This window comes from Carcharodon carcharias, chromosome 7 (genome assembly GCF_017639515.1).
Source record: "Carcharodon carcharias isolate sCarCar2 chromosome 7, sCarCar2.pri, whole genome shotgun sequence".
Classification (NCBI taxonomy): domain Eukaryota; kingdom Metazoa; phylum Chordata; class Chondrichthyes; order Lamniformes; family Lamnidae; genus Carcharodon; species Carcharodon carcharias.
Window position 1 is genome coordinate 105312774 of NC_054473.1, and position 23573 is coordinate 105336346.

Consider the following 23573-nt stretch of genomic DNA (forward strand, 5'->3'; position numbering starts at 1 on the left):
TCAAACGGTATGTGGTGGTGGGCAATGAGACAACTAACCGGAAGAGGAAGTCCACAAAATCCCTTCCTCAATGAAGATTAAGGCCAACACATCAGTGCAAATAACATGTTTAAAGCAGTTGCAATCATCTTCAGCCAGTCGTGGAGGTCCATCTCAGCCTCCTCCAGAGGTTCCCTCTGAAGAAATCAGTCTTCAGCCAATTCAATTCACTCCACCAGAGATCAAGACAGGGCTGAACATGATGCAGAAAAGTTTATGTTACTGAAGACTTGTCTCCACTCAAGCCGTTCCACTGCAGCCACACAGCACATCTACCTGACAATGAGGAAAACTGTCCAGGTATGTCCTGTCCACAAAGAGACAGGACAAATCCAATCCAGCCAATCACCACCCCATCAGTCTTCTCTCAATTTTCAGCAAACTGATGGAAGGTGTCAGCGGCAGTTCTATCAAGCTGCACTTACGCAGCAATAATCTGCTCACCAATGCTCAATTTGGGCTCTGCCAGACTCATTACAGCCTTGATCGAAACATGCTGGTTCCCAGCATCATAGATGCCAGTCTTCAGCCAATTCGATTCACTCCACATGGTATCAAGAAATGGGTGAAATACTTCAATGGAACTAATGGAACCTGAGAGGGTAAAAGGTGAGGCCTCAGTTTACTGCCTTGCTCTCCCAGTACTGCATTGGAAGTATCAGTTTAGATTATATGCTCAAGTCTCTAGAGTGGAACTATAAACCCAGAAACTTCTGACTCAGACAGGAGAGCTACCCACTAAGCCATGGCCTGGCACCTCAGTACCATCTATGCAAAGGTATTACCCCTTTAAGTATCTTACATGAAGTTCACTGTGTGGCGAAAGGCAGTGTTTAACTGAGCTGCACACGTGAGGAAGCTCCCAGATTCATGTTTTTGCTGAATTAGTTAACCTCACAAGAATTCCACAGCTGACTTCAGCAGCCTGGGCTAGAGGGGAGGAGGCTGGTAGGGGTGAGGGAGGCTGGCAATCAGTTAGAGTTCCCAATATTGATCACGAACCAATGATCCAGATGAGAAAAGCTATTAATTAAGACATGGAGTTAAACGAGGTGACACTTCTATACAGGAGGAAGGAACTCACATTGACAAAGCTTCAAGACACATCATTGTGAGGACCTAGTGCTAATGGATCTGGATGCCAACCCACAGGCCATGAAGCCATGAGATCATGACCAGGGTTTGATGGACAGGCAGTGGCCCTGCCCACCGGCTAGAAAGTCAAGGCAAGCCTGCCCCTACTAGTTTGGGAAGCACATGGCAAATTTGTATTGGTCAGGCAATTAGTTCACTGGGTTTGTGGCTTCTGCCCTCTTGAAGGAGGATGCCCCACCCCCACGAGCCACCAGCCAATCAGAGGGCAAACATTTCTTCAGTCCCAGAGCCGGAATGGGAAGAGTAGGCCATCTCTCGGACAGCAGTCAGTCTCCAACCAGGGACATTGCTGGAGACTCGGAGTAAAGATAAGTGGGGCAAGCTCATCACTGCCAAGCAGACAGGACCCAATGAGGTAGGGAGAGGCAGGAGGGCTATCGGGTGGCCTGGGGTGAGGTAAGTGGGGGTTTAACTAGTGGCCTTACCACACGGCATGGGCCCCACTTGCTACTGGTAGAACACCAGTGTTGGCGAGAAGATGCCCTTAAGGGGCCATTAATTGGCCACAAACAGTGCTAGACACAAACTCTCAAACACGCAGAGCGCTACAAGTGAACAATCAGTCACACGCACTGCTACATCCAGATACCGATCACACACACAGTGCTACACCTGAACTGCCTTTCACACACAGTGCTACATCTGAACAGTAAAGCACACACAGTGCTATATCTGAACAGTCAATAACACACAGTGCCACACCTGAACTGTCAATCACACACAGTGCTACATCCGAACTGCCAATCACACAGTGCTACACCTGAACTGTCAATCACACACAGTGCTACATGTGAACTGCCAATCACACAGTGCTACACCTGAATTGTCAATCACACAGTGCTACATCTGAACAGTAAAGTGCACACACTGCTACAGTGCACACACTGCTACACCTGAACAGTCAATAACACACAGTGCCACAGCTGAACTGTCAATCCCACATAGTGCTACACCTGAACTGTCAATCACACACAGTGCTACACCCGGAGTGTCAATCCCAAACAGTGCTGCATCTGAACTGTCAATCCCACACAGTGCTACATCTGAATTGTCAATCACACACAGGGCTACAGTTGAACAGTCAATCACACATAGTGCTACACCTGAACTGTCAATAATGCACAGTGCAACACCCAAAGTGTCAATCCCACACAGTGCTGCATCCAAACTGTCAATCATGCACAGTGCGACATCTGAAATGTCAATCCCACACAGGGCTACATCTGAACTGCCAATCACACACAGTGTTGCACCTGAACTGCCAATCACACACAGTGCTACACCTGAACTGTCAAGCACCCCAAGTTTTACAGCCGAAATGTCGATTATACATGGCAATACACCAAAATGGTCAATCACATACAGTACTACACCTGAACTGTTAATTGCAGACAGTGATACACTTCAACTGTAAATCCCACACAGTGCTACATCTAAACTGTCAATCACACAAACTGTAACAAATGAACTGCCAATCACACATAGTGCTACACCTGAAATGTCAATCACACAAACTGAAACAGATAAATTGCCAATCACACATAGTGCAACACCTGAACTGTCAATCACACACTGTGCTACACCTGAACTGTCAATCACACACAGTGCTGCAACTGAATTGCCTATCACATAGAGTGCCACACCTGAACTGTCAAACACCCCAAGTGTTACAGCCAAACTGTCGATTATACATGGTAATGTGCCAAAAATGGTCAATCACATACAGTGCTGCACTTGAACTGTTACTTGCAGACAGTGCTACATCTGATGGTAAATCACACAGTGGTACAACTGAACTGTCAATCACACACAATACTACACTGAACTGTCAAACTCAGAGAGTGCAACAACTGAATTACAACACACAGTGTTACATCAGAACAGTTAATCACTCAATTGCTACAACTGAAATTAAAATCACACACCGTGCTACATCAGAACTATAATTCACATGCAGTGCTACACTTGAATTCTCAACCACTCAGTCACGTACAGCTGCACAGCTGAACTCTCAAGTATTAGTCCTGAACTATCAGTCACACAAACTGCAGCAAATGAACTGTCAATCACACACAGTGCTACACTTGAATTGTGAATCAGGAACACACTGCTACATCTTTCCATCACACAAAAATGCTGCACCTGAACTGTCAATTATACACAGTAATGTACCTGAACTGTCATTTGCACACAATACTATACCTGTACTGTCAATCACACACAGTACTATAGCTGAACCATCATTCACACACAGTCTTACACCAGAACTGTCAATCGCACATAGCACTACACTAGTGCTGTCAATCACTCAGACTACTACATCTGAACTACCACTCACACGGTCTTACACCAGAATTGTCACTCACACACAGCGCTACACTAGTATTGTCAATCACATTGACTGCTAGGCATGAACTGTCAATCACATTGTGCTACATCTGAACTCTCAACTACCCAGCGTGTTACAACTGAGCAGTTAATCACAAACTACAACAATTGAGCTGTCAATCACACAGTGAACTGTCAATCATACAGAGTACTACTCCTGAGCTGTGGTGAAGACTGTGCCCATGGAACTTGGATTGGTTGTGCGCTGCTGTCAGTTGGGAATCAGATTAAATCCTAGGAGAGGAGCTGAAATTCTTTGTGAGGAAGACAGAGTTTTGAAAAACTTTGTGATGGAGTTTGATGACATATGTGCTGACTGGACCACTGAGGCAATTCGCAAGAATTGTCTTAATTATATCTCCCATTTAATCTGCCATAATTGACAACAATTTGCCTGTGAATTCATGTGTGATTCATGTTGATTCTGGATTTTAAAGTACGGATGGTTAGCTAAGATAATTCGCTTTTTTGACAGTTATATAGTAAAAATTATTCTATTTTAAACCATGAATCAATGGTTTCATGCTTTTAGCAAATAACTGAGATTTCAGATTTCTACTTTTCTAAAAAAAATAAGGGGCAGAATACCGCCAGCGGTGTGCAGGGGTGGGCCCGCTCGCCGATGCATAAAATGACGTGCGAGGGCGTCAGGCGTGCGTCCCGACCTCATTGCGCATCATATCGATATTTTGTTCGGCGGGTGTGCACCAGAGGCGGCTGTGCACCTGCCGAACTGTCGACAGCCTATTAAAGCCATTAAAAAAGTAATTACAGTTGTTACAACGCTACCCGGCCAACCTTCAGGTTGTTGGGCAGGTGAACAGCCCAAGCAGCCTTCGCATTTTTCAGGAAACCTCATCCACGGGCGGGATGAGGTTTCCTAAAGGTTTTATAAAATAATTAAATAAATTTTGCAAACTTCACAAACATGTCCCAGATTATATGACACTCTCACATGAGGGGACATGTTTAAATAATTTTTTACCTTATTTATTCAAAAGTTTTATTATCTACTTAATCTCCCTGAGGCAGCTCCATGTCTCAGGGAGATTTCTGCACTCTTTCACACACATGCGCAAAGGAGCGCAGGCCTCAAATCTCCCTCCTCCCCCCGCCCACACAGGTAGCGCTGAGCGCTACTGGCCACGTGTTATGCTGGGCGGACCTTAATTGGGGGCAAAATGGCGGCGCGCAGCAGAGCGCGGGTGGCGATCGGCTCCGCGCCTGCCGCTGCCCGCTCCTGCCCAGCCTGCCCACCATAGGAAAAATCCTCCCCAAAGTTACCATTCTCTACCAAGATCATAACAAGATTGTGGGCTTCTTGTGGGATTTTGAATTCACAGCTGGATATGGGTGCAGTGATTTGCTGAAATTTAAGCTGACAGGATTTCACAGTGAATTTTACTGCAGCTATTGGAAAACAGCATAGCTTTTACAATTGCTGAGCCTTTTCTTGAAACAGAAGATATATCTGAGTGATTTGGAATAATTAACAGCGGTTATATTAATAGCATTAGCAGAAAAGCTGAAGATAGAGTTAAAAGCAGGAGCTAAAAATGCGGAATGAATTGGTGCAGTAGTACGGCATTTGGAATTTGAAGGGAAGCCCAACCCAAATACAGCACAGCTTGCGTTAGCTAGGATTCAACTGCAAGGGAAGCCACTTGAAATGGAAAAAGAAATTAAGCAGCTCGAGGTAAAAGAAGAGAAAGATACGCGGAAACTTGAAATTAAATTCCAGAGGAGTTGTTAGCAAAGGCAGAAAGAGAATGGAAAAGAGACATTCAAAGAGAGAAAAAAAATCAGAGGATGAACTGGCAAAGAAGCACTTAGAAAAGAAGTTAATAGTTGGTATGATGAGTCGAGTCCAACTCCAAGTTTTCATTTAACAAAGTATCTTCATCTGATGCCTAAATTCATCGTGGACTGAGTTGAAAGATAGTTCGTCTCATTTGAGAAAGTGGTTACAAAGCTAAGGTAGCCAAAGGACACTTGGACTCTTATTTTACAAGAATTCTTGCTGGGAAAAGCAATGGATGTTTTTTTCAAGTCTTTTAAATGAACAATCCTCAAAATATCAGACAGCTATAACTGCAGTACTTAATACTTATGAGCTTGTCTGCTAAGTGTATCAATTAAAATTTCAGGCTTTCAAGAAAAGACAGAAACAAACACTTGTAGAATTTACCAGGGAGAAAGAAATGTTGTTTGACTGGTGTTTTTGGTCAATGAAGCTAGAGAATGTGAATGAGAATGTGAAGGAGTTAATAAGAATGGAAGAATTTAGAAACAGAATCCCAAATAACTATTAAGTCACACCTAGAAGAGCATATGATTTCTAAAATAATAGAAGCTGCAGTCCTGGCAGATGGAGATAATATGTCACATAGGCAGTTCGGAGGCATTAGATCTCCATTTGTAAACCCACAGGGAAATTGGAAGAATAGAATGGAAAAGATTCTGGCTGTGGATAGAAGGCAGGAGCTGTTCTGGTCAATAAAATTGTTAGTATAGAAGTTTCGAAGTGATGCAAAGAAACCAGCATGCTTTCACTGCAATAAGATGGAGCATGTAAAAGCAAACTGTTGGAAGCCATAAGTTATATCAGTGGCAATAATAGAGATGCCTAAGGAGTCGTCTGAAAAGACTGTACCAGTAAAGGAGGTGCGTGTTAAAACAGCAGCAATAGTACAATTGCAAAGTGTTCCCACAGAACATATTACAATGATAGAGATGGCTTAGGATAGTCAAGGGGATTCTTCCCTGGGTACTGGTGAAGTGATTCAGGTTACTGGAGGTTATAAACATTTTGTTTCTAAGGGAGAAGTGTTTCCTTACTCCTCCAACAAAACAAATAAACACATTAATATTTCAAGAGGTACTGGGGCAGTTCAGCGTTTGATGGTGGTTGATATGATTTGTCTTCCAGATGTTTCAAGGAAAGAAAAAAGTATTGATAGAGGATATTCATTAGGAGTTGTGAGCCTGTTCACTTCTGTGAAGTTAATTTCCAATGTGACTTCGTAAACAGAGTTGTTACTGTAGGAATTGTTTCTAGGTTCTCTACTGAAGAGGTAGATTTTATACTGGGTCATGGTTTGGCAGGTTCAAAGTATTAGCGTCTCCAGGAATTTCAAGTGAGCTGGTTAAGGTGAGAGAAACTGAGATTTTGCAGGAGGAACATCCTAGGTTGTTCCCAGATTCTGTGGTAACTAAGGCTTAGGCTCAAAAAGTTTGATAGGATGGGGGGAGGTGATGGCATAGTGGTAATGTCACGAGACCAGTAATCTAGAGGCCCAGGCTAATACCATAGGGGACACAGGCTCAAATCGCAGCACAACAGCTGGTGGAATTTAAACTCAATTAATAAAATCAGGAATTCAGTGCTAACTTCAGTAATGTTGACCATTAAACTATTATCAATTGTTGTAAAAACCCACCTGGTTTGCTAATGTCTTTTAGGGAAGGAAATTTGCTGTCCTTACCTGGTCTGGCCTACAAGTGACTCCAGACCCACAGCAATGTGGCTGCCTCTAAAATGGCCGAGCAAGCCACTCAGTTCAAAAGCAATTAGGGATGGGCAGCAAATGCTGGCCTTGTCAGTGATGCCCACATCCCATGAAAAGAATAAAGAAAACAAAAAGCAGGATCTATTGAGGGGGAGAATAGTTCAGGTGGTTGACTAGGCAGGACTTTTTTCCGGAATTTGAATGAGGTAAAATACCCTGAAAATAGTGAAGCTAATTATTTGGCTGATTTTCCTTGATTGAAGCCCAGCTGTCAGTCCCTGGTTTGCAGGGGATTGCCTCAGACAAAGTATTCTGAGGAAGAATCAGAAAGGGCCCCTGAATGCTATTACCTAAAAAATGACATCTTGATGAGGAGGTGGAGGCCTCTTCAGGGAGCAGCAGATGAAGAATGGACAGTAGCCGATCAAATTGTGGTCCCTCCTGGTTACCACACAGAAATGTTAAGAATTGCCCATGAGATTTCGACGGCAGGCCAGTTAGAAATAGGAAAGACTCAGGCTAAAATAATGAGGCACTTTTTATTGGCCAGAGTTGCATGGAGGTGGGGTTGAATTCTACAAAACATGTCACACATGTCAGCTGGTAGGACAGCCCTAGACATTGATTAAATCAGCTCCACCGATCCCAATACCTACTTTAATGAACCATTTGGTGGCATTCTTCTGCATTGTGTGGATCTCTGATGCAAAACCAAAATGGAGTATCATTATCTTTTAGCCATCATCGATTTGTCTACCTGATTCCCAGCAGTAATGCTCTTAAGCAAAAAAGTACTGAAATGGTAATAATCAAGGTGTTAATTGAGTTTCTCACCAGGCGTTGATTACCCAGAGAGGTTCTGATCAAAGATCAAAGTGGGCAGGAAAAAGAATGTTTTACCCACCAGCTGCAATGGCACTTTTCATGTCACATCATCCCATTCCCAGCATGGCCCGCCTCAATAATAATTCATTCCCAGGAAACATGCCAGGTCACTGGTGGGGCCCTCTGATTCACCCATTCCGCGGTCACTTCAGGCCTTCAGTAATCCGAGTGCCATATTTAAAGGCCCCCCCTGCACAGAGCTAGCACTTTCCAAGGGATAGGAAGCTGCTGGGAATTGATGGCTGCCAAAGGAAGGAAACCTGCTGCCCCCAAGTTTAGCAACACCTCCCTCAAGCGCCTACTGGACACAGTGGCTTAAGGCAGGCACTGCTTTAAAGTCCTCTGCCCCTGCTCTAGGTGAAGACCAGCAAGCAAGGTCACCGATCCAGCATGAGAGACGGTGGCAGTGGTGGTCAGCACCAATGTCCTGCAAAAGAGGACATCCACCCAGTGCCGGAAAAGGATGAATGGCCTCATCTGCTCCGCCAGGGTAAGTCACTCTTCTCATCACTCTCAACTCATAAACCCATCACACATCCACAGGGATCTCACACCTCAAGGGACAACATCACTAACTCTCACATACGCCCTCACATCTCCATCAGGTCATATCCTCTGGAGCTCGCTTTCTCATCCTGTCCATGGCTCCACTCAGCACACAAACATTCCATGCAGTGCCATGTGTCCTGCTCACACTCTCTCCATCTGATTTCATGCAGGACAAGCTGGCTCACAACAGCAGGGAGTGGTCCCAGACCAGAGGTGGAATGGCCCACATTACACCCTCACTGAACCTGAACTGTCAATCACACACAGTGCAACACCTCAACTGTCACTCACAAGCAGTGTTGCATCTGAACTGTCAATCACACATTTTGCTTCACCTGAACTGGCAATCACACACTTTGCTACTCCTGAACTGTCAGTCCCACACAGTGCTACATCTAAACTGACAATCACACATAGTACACCACCACAACTGTCAATCACACACAGTGCAGTACCTGAACTGTCAAACATACCATACAACACCTGAAATGCCAACCACACACAGTACTACACCTGAACTGTCAATGCCCACACACAGTGCTGCAAGTGATCTGTAAATCACACACAGTGCAACACCTGAACTGTCAATCATGCACAGTGCTACACCTGAACAGTCAATCACACACAGTGCTGTACCTGAACTGTCAATCACGCAAAGCACCACATCCGAATTGTCAATCACACAGTGTTGCACTTGAACTGTCAATCACACACAGTGCTCCATGTGAACAGTCAATCAGACACAGTACTACATCTAAACTGTCAATCCCACACAATGCTGCACATGAACTGTCAATTACACACAGAGCTACACCTGAACTGTTAATCATACACAGTGATGCAGCTGAGCTGTCAATCACACACAGTGCCAAGCTTGAATTGTCAATCACGCACTGTGCTACACTTGAACTGTCCATCAAACATTTTGCTGCAACTGAATTGTCAACCGCACATAGTGCTACACCAGAACAGTCAATCACACCCAGTGTTGCTCCTGAACTGTCAAACACACATGTGCTGCATCAGGACAGTCAAATGAACAATGCTACACCTGTACTCTCAATAGCACAGCGCTACACCTGAGCTATCAATTGTACAATGATTCCCCTGAGTTGTCAATCACATATTACTATATCTGAATCACACACTCACTGGGGTTCTCCTCAGCTGCCCAGCACAAAACTGAAAGCCTTGTCCTCAGAATGGAGCCTGTGTCATTAATTCTGATGTAGCCTCTTCTAAACGTCTAAGAACCGGAGGATGACTCTTATTGGTTAACTGATGGCCATATTGCGACCATACAGCGTTTCTGCTGTTAATTTTCAAAAAAGGACAGTGCACACAGAAGAGAATATTCCTGGAATAATGGTTTTGTCTGGCCCCAATCTTTCACAGTTTATGAACTAAGCACTACCTGCAGAATAAATCATGACATAGAGTGTGAAGAGTACAATACATACTAAGAGCAGGCTTAAGGACATTGAGTTCTCCAATGGAGTCATGCTAATCTGTGTCACACTGTTTAATCTATATTTTATATGTAACGGTTGGGAGATCAGGCAGGCAATTAAGTATCTGATGGAACAAGATACTAGAATATAAATGTTAAAAGCTTTAGAAATGATTTCAGCAGCTTCTCCTAGAATCACATGGCAGAGAAGGAAGGCATTCAGCCTATCATATCTGTACCATCTCTTTGGAAGGACTATCCAATTAATCACACTACCCTACTCTTCCTCAGAACGCTGCAATTTTCTTCTCCTTTTCAAGTATTTATCAATTTCCCTTTCCGAAGTAACTAGAGAATCTGCTCATCCTAACCTAATAGAGTAATGGGCGCTGCCATATTGGCACAGTCAATTGAGCAGATACCCTTTTAAAATGGTCATTAGGGGTCCTTACATACCACCAATTTTAGGACTCCCTACACTAAATTGGTGATTAAATGAACGCCCTGCCTAATTATTGAGAAGGGGCCAAAACCCAAAGTATAATTTTAGCTTACTCTCCAACATTCCCGTTGGGGTCTGATCCACATGCTCCCCAAAAACAGCTGCAACCAATTGTGTATCTCACCTGCATGAGTCTGCACTCAGAATGGATTGCCTAAAAAAGTTTATACAAAAACAGGGTGGGTGACAGGTCTAAATCCTGTGTGGTTTTACACTTAAGGCCTAAGAGTCCTCATGTCAAAGATACCTGAGAGATGTAGTCAGGTGCACAAGGAAGGGACTGTCTTACTTGGTGTTGTCAGAGTCTATTGTATGAAAGAGATTTTCCAGTTCTTCTTCATTGAGTGTCCCATCAGAGAAAAAGGCCCGAAATTCATCCAAGGACAATTTACCATCATCTGAAACCAAAGAACCAAAATGATCAGAAGTAATCCAGGCACAGTGGTCATCGCAAGCAGCAGCACCAATAAAACAATCCTAAATTAGTGACACCAGGACAACAACAGTCTATCCCTTCAAACGGGTTATTAATATACCTGGTGAAAAAATCAGGCCCCATTACAAATCCACAAGGAACACCCTATATCACATCTCATAAATCAGGGAATAGTCACTTGGTGGTACAGGGCTTGAGTATTGCTGAAAAAAGAGACATGCTGTCAAAGTTTTTCATCTTTCACTCATCAGGACAGGTTTGCAATTATTTTCCAACAGAAATGGAGGAACAATTTATACTGCACCAATCAGAGTCCACTTGCCAACCAATCAGCACTCTCTTCTCTTGCAGCATAAATTGTTGTTCCTGATGTTGATGGAATATTCTTGCGAGCTGTCCTTTGAGTGGAAGATGAAAAGCTTTGATAGCACGTCTCTTTTTCTCAGCCTTTTTTTCTTCTCTCTGTTGCATACCACACAACCATTTACCAATCCTTGGACCAGGTACCCCCAGTTTATACTGACTCTCTTTGATCATACATGTCTATCTGTCATGATAACTTCCCCCAACTGACATCAGATTGGCAGGTTTGTGGGACTTGAACACACAACCTTTTGTGTCAGTGGCAAGAGTGTAAGCATTAAGCCACAGCAGACACCAGAGCTCCCTGCTGGCTTCAACTTCCCCCTCCATACACAGAACAGCTGCTATTGTTTTCAGATTGATGCCACCTCCTTGAATCAGGGCTGTAGTTCAGACTGGCTTCACACAACTGCAAAGACCCACAGCCCTCCCAATGGCTCATGGTTCAGGGTTCACCAACTGCTGGACTCCTTTCTGTGCTAACCCAGCCATTGGTGACTGCATTATGACAACTTAAGGCCATGGAGAAAGGATCTATTGAGGAGCAGCCAGCAACTCATCGTCCAGGATACCAAGCACTCAGCTGAATAGGTTCCTAAGTTGGCTGGTATTAGCTGACGGAGATTTTGTTGCATCTGTTCATTGCAATGTAGAAGCTCGGTCTGATTTACTGTAATAGGTGCTGAAAGCAGACTGCTCGTGGTCTCAGAGTTCTCAAGTGCCAAAGAGGCTAGTAGGGCATTAGACCTTGTGATGTGGGGCCATTTACAGAGAGAGCGCTTGTGAAAAGCAGCCAGGCCATTTACAGCAGATGTGTTAGAAGAGAGTGGCTTTTAACAGTGAGAGAGTGAGAGGAGAGTGACCTTTAACAGCGAGAGAGTGAGAGGAGTGTGGCTTTTAACAGTGAGTGAGAGGAGAGTGACCTTTAACAGCGAGAGAGTGAGAGGAGAGTGACCTTTAACAGCGAGAGAGTGAGAGGAATGTGGCCTTTAACAGTGAGAGAGTGAGAGGAGTGCAACCTTCAACAGTGAGAGAATGAGAGGAGAGTGACCTTTAACAATGAGGGACTGAGAGGAGAGTGACCTTTAACAGTGAGAGAGTGAGAGGAGAGTGACCTTTAACAATGAGGGACTGAGAGGAGAGTGACCTTTAATAGTGAGAGAGTGAGAGGAGACCATTAAAGAGCGCAAGAGGGAAAAGAGCACGACAAGCAGCTGATTGGTCAGTAGGATTGGTGAGTATTTCTAGCCTTTAAAGTAAAATTAAGGTCTTTAGCTTGTGTTTAGGTCTCTAGGCTTTTTTTCTCTTTTTCTTATAGATAGCTTCTTAAATATAAGATCAGTACTGGTATGTATAAAAAAAATAATAAAATGTAAAGAGCGGGGATATAAGAGTAATTAATCAATAATTTGAACAAAATACGATAGTGATGGCAGGACAGGTGATGTGTTGCTGCTGCAGCATATGGGAAAGGCTGAACACCAAGGTGATGCAGAACGAACACATCTGTATCAGGTGTTTGCAGCTCGAGGAACTTCGGGTCAGGGTTAAGGAGCTGGAGTCTGAGCTGTAGACATTGCACCACATCAGGGAGGGGGAAAGTTAGCTGGACACTTTGCTCCAGGAGGCAGTCACACTCCTCGGATTAGGTCATTCAAATTTGGTCTGTGATCTGGGACAGGATGGTGTGACTGCAGGTAGGGAAGGTATGGGGGCCCAGGTGGTAGTGTTCGAGGAACCTCAGCCCATGCAACTGTCCAACAGCTATGAGGTTCTTGAAAGCTGCGTGGATGAGGCCGGAGACTGCAGGGAGGATGAGTGAACTGACCACAGCACTGTACTACAGGAAACCATTTAAGTGGGGGGAGGAAATAGGAATGTAGTAGTGGTAGGGAAAAGTATAATTTGGGGGATAGATACTGTTCTCTGCAGCCATGAGCATGAGTCCTGAAAGCTGTGTTGTCTGCCCAGTGCCATGGTTAAGGACATCTCAGAGCTGGAAAGGAACTTAGAGTGGGAGGGGAGGGATCCAGTTGTCATCGTCCACGTTAGTACCAACGACATTGATAGGACTAGAAAGGAGGTTCTACTGAAAGAATTTGAACAGTTAGGAGCTAAATTAAAAAGCAGAACCTCCAAGGTAATAATCTCAGGATTACTACTTGAGCCACAGCCAAACTGGCATAGAGTAAATAATATCAAGGAGTTAAATGTGTGGCTCAAAGATTGGTGTGAGAGGAATGGGTTTCAGTTCATGGGGCACTGGCACCAGTACTGGGGTGGAAGGGAGCTGTTCCGGTGGGACGGGCTTCACTTGAACCGTACTGGGTCCAGTGTCCTGGTGAACAGAATAACAGAGGGCTTTAAACTAAATAGAATGGGGGAGGGATCTGGAGAGGGGATACATAGGCTGACAAAGCAAAAGGACATGGCAGCATTGCAGGGCAGCTATTTCAGTAGTGATACCCAGAGTGTGACAGGAAGGGACAGAGTGGACACACATAAAAGAAAAGCAGAAAATAGGGTCAAAGGGGAAAAACTGGTAAAAAGGCAAAATTAATGACTCTTTACTTAAATGCACATATTATTCAGAACATAATAAATGAATTAATGGCACAAATTGAGATTAATGAGTATGATCTTAGAGCAAACATGGAGACATGGTTACAAAGAGATCAAAGCTGGGAACTAAATTTTCAGGGGTATGTGACTTTTCAAAAGGACAAACAGGAAGGAAAGGGTGGTGGGGTAGCTTTGTTAGTACGAGATGGAATAAGTACTATAGCAAGAAAGGATCTTGGATCGGAAGACGTAGAATCCATACGGGTGGAGGTAAGAAACAACAAGGGGAGTAGTATATAGGCCCCCTGACAGTAGTTATACTGTAGGACAGAGAATAAATCAGGAAAAAATAAGGGCATGTAAAAAAGACATGGGTGACTTTAATCTTCAAGTAGATTGGGAAGATCAAATTGGTAGAAGGAGCCACGAGCAAGAATTCACAGGCCAGGATATTTAGTCGGTGAGTGGTGGGCGGAGCCCACACGCCAACGCATAAAGTGACGCGGGATGATGTCGGGCAGAACTCCCAACGTCACCCCGTGTCATTTCAATTTTCAGCTATGCGCCCGCCGACCTGTCAACGGCCTATTGAGGCCATTTAAAAATTAATTCAAGTAATTAATGGACCTGCTCGTCCAACCTTAAGGTTGGCGGGCAGGTCGGGAGACCTAGCGGGCTCCAGAAAAAGCTGGGATGAGGTTTCATAAGGGTTTTTAAAAATTTAATAAAAGTCTGATTAAAAGTGACAGGACACATGAGAGGACATGTCAGGGAACTTTTATTTCTGAACACTGACCATTTTTAAATTTGGCACCGATCTCCCTGAGGCTGCACTTAGATCTGCGTGCTCTTTCGTGCGCATGCGTGAAAGAACACACTCTCGGCTGAGGGAATCACCCCCCCACCTGCGCATAATGCTTTCCTGGCAGATTTCACGCTGGGCGAGCCTTAATTGGCCCACCCACGTAAAATGGCAGCGCAGCCCCAATCGGGGGCACCGATCGGAGGCACGCCCGCCCACACCCGCTTCTGCACTTCCCCTCCGACGGGGGAAAAATTCTTCCCATAGAGTCTATTCGGGGCAGTTTCCTAGAACAATATGTTGTGGATCTAACCAGGGATCAGGCTATTTGAGGTCTGGTAATGTGGAATGAGACAGATTTAATAAATGATCTCAGAGTAAAAGATTCCCTAGGAAACAGTGACCATAACATGGTAGAATTTAGCATTCAGTTTGAAAGTGAGAAATTTGGGCCGGAAACAACTGTGCTAAACTTAAATAAAGGTAATTACAAAGGAATAAGGGCAGAGTTGGCTGGAGTGGACTGGGAAGTGAGTTTAGCAGAAATGGTGATGAAAAATGGCAGACGTTTAAGAAAATAGTTCATGATTCACAACAAAGATATACCCAGTGAGGAAGAAGAATTCAAGGAAGGGGATAAACCAACCATGGTTACCGAGGAAGTTAAGGATAGTATCAAATTAGAAGAAAAGACATACAATGTGGCAAAGATTAATGGTAAGCCAGAAGACTGGGAAAGTTTTAAAAACCAACAAAAGTTGTCCAAAAAATAATAAAGAGGGAAAAAATAAACGTTGAGGGTAAACTAGCACCTAATATAAAAGCGGCCAGTAAGAGCTTCTTTAAATATATAAAAAGGAAGAGAGAAACCAAAGTGAACATAGGCCCCTTACAGAATGAGGCTGGGGAAATAACAATGGGGAACCAGGAAATGACAGAGGAGTTGAATAAATACTTTGCTTCACTCTTCATGGTAGAATAGCATTCAAATACTAAAGAATCAAGGGGCAAAAGAGGGGGAGGAAATAAATACAATTACTATCACTAGAGAAAAAGTACTAGGGAAACTAATGGGGCTAAATGTTGATAAGCCTCCTGGACCTGATGGGTTGCATCCTAGGATATTAAAGGATGTAGCTACGGAGGTGGTTGATGCACTGGTAGTAATCTTCCAAGAATCCTTCAATTCTGGATAAGTCCCAGAGGACCGGAGAATAGCCAATGTGACACCCTTATTCAAAAAGGGAGGGAGACAAAAAAACAGGTAGCTATAGGCCAGTTAGCTTAACATCTGTCATTGGGAAAATGTTGGAGTCTAGTATAAAGGATGTAATAGCAGAGCCTTTAGACTTACATAGGGCAGAATATTGCTGTCGGTGTGCGCCCAACGTCATCACGCATCATTTCGAGATTTCATTCAGCAGTTGCACACCAGGGGCAGCTGTGTGCCCACCAAACTGTCAATGGCCTATTAAGGCCATTAAAAAAAGTAACTGAAGTTGTTACAACACTTCCTGTCCAACCTTAAGGTTGTTGGGCAGGCGAAGAGCCCAAGCATCCTTCACATTTTCCAGAAAACCTCATCCATGGACGGGATGAGATTTCCTGAAGGTTTTTATAAAATAATTAAACAAATTTTGCAAAATGCACAAACATGTCCCAGCTCACTGTCACATGAGGGGACATGTTTAAATAATTTTTTCCTTCATTTGAAAAGTTTTATTATCAACTCAATCTCCCTGAGGCAGGGAAATTGCTGCACTCCTTTGCATGCATGTGTGAAAGAGCACAGGTCCCAACTCTCCGTCCTCCCCTTGCCCACACAGGTAGCACTGAGCGGTTCCGCACCCGCCCCCACCCTCTCCTGCCCTGCCCGCCTGCCATAGGAAAGATTCTTCCCATAACTGAATCAAGCAGAATCAGCATGGCTTCATGAAGGGGAAATCATGCCTGACAAATTTATTAGAATTCTTTGAGGAGGTAACTAGCAGGATAGATAAAGGGGAACCAGTAGATGGAATATATTTGGATTTCCAAAAGGTGTTCGATAAGGTACCTCACCAGTTCTGTCGAAGGGTCATGAGGACTCGAAACGTCAACTCTTTTCTTCTCCGCCGATGCTGCCAGACCTGCTGAGTTTTTCCAGGTAATTCTGTTTTTGTTTTGGATTTCCAGCATCCGCAGTTTTTTTGTTTTTACCTCACGTAAGACTACTTAATAACAGCCCATGGTGTTGGGGGTAGTATACTAATATGGATAGAGGATTGGCTAACTAATAGAAGACAAAGAGTTGGGATAAGGGGGGCATTTTCAGGATGGCAACCTGTAACCAAAGCAGTGCCACAGGGATCAGTGCTGGGGCCTCAATTATTTCCAAATATATTAATGATTTAGATGACGGAAGTGAATGTACTATCGCCAAATTTGCCAATGATATAAAAGAAGGTGAGAAGGCAAGGAGTGAGGATGACTACAGAGGGATATAGACAGGTTAAGTGAGTGGGCAAAAACTTGGGGGATGGAATATAATGTGGGAAAATGTGAGGTTATGCACTTTGGCAGGAATAGAGGAGCTGAATATTATTTAAATGGAGAAAGACTGAAGAAGGCTGCAGCACACAGGGATTTGGGAGTTCTTGTGCATATAAGTTCAACAGTAATAGGGAAGGCAAATGGAATGTTGGCCTTTATTTCAAAGGGAATGGAGTATAAAAATAGGGAAGCCTTGCTAAAACTATACAAGGCACTAGTTAGCCCACACTTATAATACTATGAGCAAGGCTACTGGCATTGGAGGCAGTCCAGAGAAAGTTCACTAGGTTGATTCCAGGTATGGAGGGATTCTCTTACGAGGAGAGGTTGAGTAGGTTGGACCTGGACTCATTGGAGTTTAGAAGAAAGAGAGGCAACCTTATTGAAACATATAAGATTCTTAGGGGGCTTGACAGGATAGATGCTGAGAGGTTGTTTCCCCTTCTGGGAGAGTCTAGGAGCAGAGGGCATAATCTCAGAGGAAGGGGTCACCAATTTAAAATAGAGATGAGGAGGAATTTCTTCGCTCAGAGGGTAGTGAATCTGTGGAGTTCTTTATCACAGAGGGCTGTAGAAGCTGGGTCGTTAAGTATATTCAAGGCTGAGATAGACAGATTTTTAATCAGTAAGGGAATCAAGGATTATGGCAAAAAGGCAGGAAAGTGGTGTTCAGGATTATCAATTCAGCCATGATCTCGTTGAATGGCGAAGCAGACTCGATGGGCCAAAAGGCCTACTTCTGCCCCTGCGTCTTGTGGATTGAATCTGTGGTTTTAAAGCTTGTATTTCTTGAGACCAACTCTAACTGAAAAGAGAAACTGAACCTTCCAGTTTCCAGGGAAACTAAAACTGAAACTCAGGGCGAAATTGTCCAAGATTTGCACAAAATGCAGTAGCAAGCGGGAAAAAGGTCATTTTATCCGCCGGCTGCAATGGCGGGTTTTCGCACTGTATTGTCCCATTCCAGCCTCATTAATTATGTAGCCACATGATACACATCGACTCACTGGCAGGTGGCCTCTGATTGGCCCACCACACCGTTACCTCAACGCCTCCTCACACAGCCGTACGCACACTTCTCAATGCTTGCAGCCCAGGACTGCTCCAGTGAAGACATGGCTCCAAAAGCCAAGAACAGTACAGCACTCGATTCAGTGATGTATCCCTGGGATGCCTTCTGGACACCATGGAGGCCCGTTGTGTAGTCCTCTACCCCCCGCTCTGGCCGCAGGAGGCCCAGAAAGCTCACCACTCCAGCTTGGGAGGCGGTGGCAATGGTGGTCAGTGCCAGTGCTGCACAGAAGAGGTTGACCATCCAGTGCAGAAAACGGCTGAATGATCTCATCTGTGCTGCCAGGATAAGGCAACCATCTCATCACTCTAAAACCACACACTCACAAGGCCATCAGACATTCACTGGCATCTCACTCACTGCCAGCTCAAGGGACATCGCCACTCATTCTCTCACACACATCCTCACATCTCCACCTGGCCTCATCTCCTCTGGAGACTGCCTCTTCACCCTCACCATCTTGAGGCCACTTGCTCAGATCAACATGTGATGAACACCCTGGGACACCCCCATTCCCCAGTACAGCCCTCACCCTGCAGCTTCTTCCCTTGCCTGAGGCCACTTCTCCCCCTTCCCCAAGCCAGCCCTAGCCCTGCAGCCATTGAAAAGCCTTATGGTTTGTCTGGTAGGTAAAGACCTGCCCACGAGCCCCCTCAAAGTGATGCGGTGCTGACTGATGCTGATGACTGCGAGTGCTGAACGAAGCAAGGTAGGCAAACAAATCTTGAAGTCCCGAGTGAAATGCAGTCTGCCAGGTGAATGTTGTGTACAGCTAGGAAACATGCCAGCATGATTGCCTGGTTGATCCAACATGGGGGAATGATTCCAGCAAACAGAGCTTACACTGAGATGCTAAAGAATTGAAATGAGGTTCCTAACATGCGGCAGCAGGAAATGTGGCAGAGCGGACAATCCCAAACTGGTTTCACGATGGTGCGAAACCAATTTTTGGCCTTCTCGCCATATTGTGTCGATCCCCCCCACCGTCCGCAATGATGCCTGCCCAAAAATTCCAGCCTGAGACTGGAAACTGAAACTAGTTGAAACTTATAAAAGGACACAGAGCCATCAAAGATCAGTAGTTGTTGATGATTCCAGTGGTGCAGTTCAGGCGGGCTGAAGATCACAGAGGTTGGACCCAGAAGCTGAGAATAGCCAAATGCACAGTTGCTACATTTGCTTCTGTTATTTAAAGGGAACATTAGTGGATCTACAAAATCCAGACTGTCGTCAGCAAAGTTGAGGGAGACCTGTGGATGTGAGCCATTTTTAGTGAAGACTGCTTGTAAAACTCTGATTGGTTGTGCACTGCTGTCAGCTGGAGATAAGGCTAAATCCTCAAAAAAAGGGGCTGGGATTCGTCATGAGAAAGACAGAGATTTAAAAGACTTTGTGATTGAGATTGATGACATATATGCTGAATGGACAGCTAAAAAAAAACATAAGATCTGTCTTAGTGATAGTCGCATTTTAATGTCTTATTTATAGTTTAGAAGTGAACTGAAATTTGTCTGTTAACTTGTGTTTATGTTGATTTTGGGTCTAATTGTTACAATAAAAGTTTAACCTTGTCCATCAGGTTTTCTGTTGGATTGTTTGGGAAGTTTGGTTCTTTCAAGTTATTGGTCTCCATGGCGATCATAACAACTCCGACAACCCTATCCTGGAGCCACACCAATCAGCAGTTAGCCCAATGAATGGAAAGCCTGAGCCTATCAGGGTCCTACCTTGGTCCAGGAGAGCTTGTACAGGGGAGCATACTGTAATAGTGAAAAAAATCTTAAAGAGGCTGGAGAAAAAAAGTGAACAAGCCTGAGTGGCTGAAGTAAGATCTGTCCTGTGGAATTTTAGTTGGCAGCTGAGCCAGGAGTCTGGGAAATCACTTTATTGCAAACAACATTACACCACTCAGCCTTAAACTTCAGGATTGAACTTGAGAAGATTGATTAGGATTCTGGCTATATTTGAAATCATTGATTGGATTGAGTGGCTGTAGTTGCAGAATGAGAATTTGCTATATCTCTTGCTTACCAAGAAGGTGCTTGTCAAGACACATCCATAGTTCTGCCTCCCCTTACAGCAAGGCCTCAGGCTGTCCTGCTCACAATAAGACCCAATTCCCATCCTCCATCAGCCACTCCTATCAGGGTCTCCAACTCTCTTGGGCCTATATCCATTGGAGTCTAGAAGAATGAGAGATGATCTTATTGAAACATATAAGATTCTGAGGGGACTTGATGGGGTGGATACTGGGACGATGTTTCCTCTTGTGGGGGAGACTAGGACTAGGGGACACAGTTTAAGAATAAGAGGTCTACTGTTTAAGAGTGAGATGAGAAGTTTTTTTTTCTCTCAGAGGATCATTAGTAAATAGAATTCTCTTCCCCAGTAAGTAGTGGAGGCTGGGTCACTGAATTTATTCAAGGCAGAGTTAGACAGAATTTTGATAGACAACAGAGTCAATGGCTATGGGAGATAGATTGAAAAGTCGAGTTGAGACCACAACCAGATCAACCAAGATCTCATTGAAGGGTGCAGCAGGCTCGAGGGGCTGAATGGCCTACTCCTGCTCCTAAGTCCTGTGTTCATCCCCATACTCACTCCAGACTCAACCTGCTCCCTTTCCCACACAGTAAAACCCACACTCACCCGGCTTCCTCCACCACTAGTTGAGCGTGGTGGTAACAGGCATGGCTGTGGCTTTCAGCAGCAGATGGGCTGAGTGAGGGATGGAGACTGCGGAGGAAGAAGTAGCCAGTCTTATTGAAGGATGGGATATGTGGTCAGAAGCTGGGATCAGGATCAAATAGGATGGCCAAGTTTCAAACCAAATCCTGCACTCCAGGCTGCCTCACTGTGGCTCGGTGCTAGCCCTCTCACATTTGAGGCAGCAGGGACACTGACACTGCAATACTAATCGGATGCTGCACTATCACAGAGATAAAAACAAAAAAACTGCGGATGCTGGAAATCCAAAACAAAAACAGAATTACCTGGAAAAACTCAGCAGGTCTGGCAGCAACGGCGGAGAAGAAAAGAGTTGACGTTTCGAGTCCTCATGACCCTTCGACAGAACTTGAGTTCGAGTCCAGGAAAGAGCTGAAATATAAGCTGGTTTAAGGTGTGTGTGTGGGGGGCGGAGAGATAGAGAGACAGAGAGGTGGAGGGGGTTGGTGTGGTTGTAGCGACAAACAAGCAGTGATAGAAGCAGATCATCAAAAGATGTCAACAACAATAGTACAATAGAACACATAGGTGTTAAAGTTAAAGTTGGTGATATTATCTAAACGAATGTGCTAATTAAGAATGGATGGTAGGGCACTCAAGGTATAGCTCTAATGGGTTTTTTTTTTATTTTATATAATGGAAATAGGTGGGAAAAGGAAAATCTTTATAATTTATTGGGAAAAAAAGGAAGGGGGAAACAGAAAGGGGGTGGGGATGGGGGAGGGGACTCACAGATGTCATCTTTTGGATAAGTCATTAAACCTCTTTAGTGGATGTAATAGAATCCAGGCCGCTACTTTGAAGATCAGAATCCTGACCAACATTAATCCCTCAGCCAAAGCTAAAAGCTGATTATTTGCTCATTACCACTTTGGTGTTTGTAGCAGGTTGTTGTGCATCAATTAGCAGTGGCTACATTTTCAAAGTCCTTCATTGGCTGTCAAGTGCTTAGGGTGTCCTAAAGTACAGAAAGGTGCTGAAGAAATGGGAGCGAATTCCTTTCTTTTCTCTTTTCCTGATCTGATTATTGCCCTGGCCAGAACTCACCATTTGCGGAGTGCCATGGTTGCACAGTGAGATCAGCTTGAGATTTTGATCCTGCCGTGTGTCCCTACAGAGAGCTGCAAAGGAAAACTGAATATGCTGCTCAATTACCCATGATTGCCCATCCATCAATGCTCAGAGCCTAGAGCTAGCATAACAGTTCTAGAGCTTTAAAACAGGCTGCACTGGATTAATATATTGGCACAAGCACAAAGGATTGTGGGAATGTAAGAGAGACCAAAAGTCCTCATCGTTATCCTGCGAACTCATACAGGCCAGAAAGTTTTCTTCGCTACATAGGCATCCGTGGACGAACTGGGGTTTTATGACGATCCAACAGCTTCATGGTTAAAAGCAAAATACTGCAGATGCTGGAAACCTGAAACAAAAGCAGAAAATGCTGGGAAAACTCAGCAGGTCTGACAGCATCTGTGAAAAGAGAAAAACAGAGTTAACATTTCAAGTCCATATGATCCGGGCTCGAAACATTAACTCTGTCTTTTTCTCTACAGATGCTGTTAACTCTGTCTTTAGCTTCATGGTTACATTTATTAATACAGTTTCATTTTCAGATTGGTTTATTTATTTTAATTGAACTCAATTTTGCACACTGTCACAGTGGGAATTGAATTCACATTTTTCAGGATAAATAGTCGAGGCCTCTGACTTACTGGTCCAGTCACTATTCCCATATAATGGTCAGTACATGCAAGACATTCTGTGAGGGCAGCACTGGGATCAGCTCTGTATCCAAGGAGTCACATATTGAACATATGGAGACACATACTGTAACCATGGAGATGTGCACCTCGATTGGATGAGATGGCTATCAGGTCACTTGCTTCCAAGTCTCCACTAATCACAGTTCAGACCAGCACTCTTATTACCCAGTTTTTACTGTTTTATCCCTTTGAGATGTTTGAGTTAGCTGATTGGTGGATGGTGGGATGGGGGGGAGGGGAGTGGCATTTATCATGTTCCAGCCCTCTGGAAAAGAACTGCTTTTGCTTCCCTCCCTCAAGATTTGCTGCCTGAAATCAGGAGTGTGCCTGGAGATCAAGGCCCATGTACTACGTACATATAGCCCTATGGGGTTTGAAAAGCCTGTAGGAGGAAGGTATCCAAGGAGAGGGAGCAGTTCCGCAGTTTGAGAAACCCAACATTAGCCTGAGGAACAACATCTCACCTTTCGATTGGATACTTAACAGATTTCTGGACTCAGAATTGAGTTCAACAGTTTCAGATCTCTGCTCCTCCGTTTTGTTTCCTTTTCTTTACATATGTCAGCCTTAATCCTCTTCTTCTCATTTTGCTTTCAAACAGCAGCTTTTCACTATTCTTCATTCACATCACCTCTGGACACATCTTTTGTTTCTCTACTTGTATAATTATCACTCCCAATGGCTCTGCCCCGCCAACTCTTTTGTCATTTAATCTCTCCCGCCTTCTGCTCTAGTATAGAGCTCCCTTTTTGTCCACCATCCCCCCATTTCACCAACATAAACGCTATTCCAACTCTAACCTGTGCCAAACCTGATACAAGGTCATAACCTGAAAT

The 23573-nt window shown here is 44.3% G+C and overlaps 1 protein-coding gene across 1 annotated transcript in view; it reads right to left on the bottom strand.

The window, feature by feature from the left end:
• Positions 1-23573, bottom strand: part of necab2 (N-terminal EF-hand calcium binding protein 2) — a 255472-nt gene that overhangs the window by 201734 nt on the left and 30165 nt on the right. Inside the window, exon 3 of the mRNA XM_041192422.1 lies at positions 10767-10875. Within this exon, the coding sequence (XP_041048356.1) occupies positions 10767-10875 (109 nt within the window). The remainder of the gene's footprint in view (positions 1-10766; positions 10876-23573) is intronic.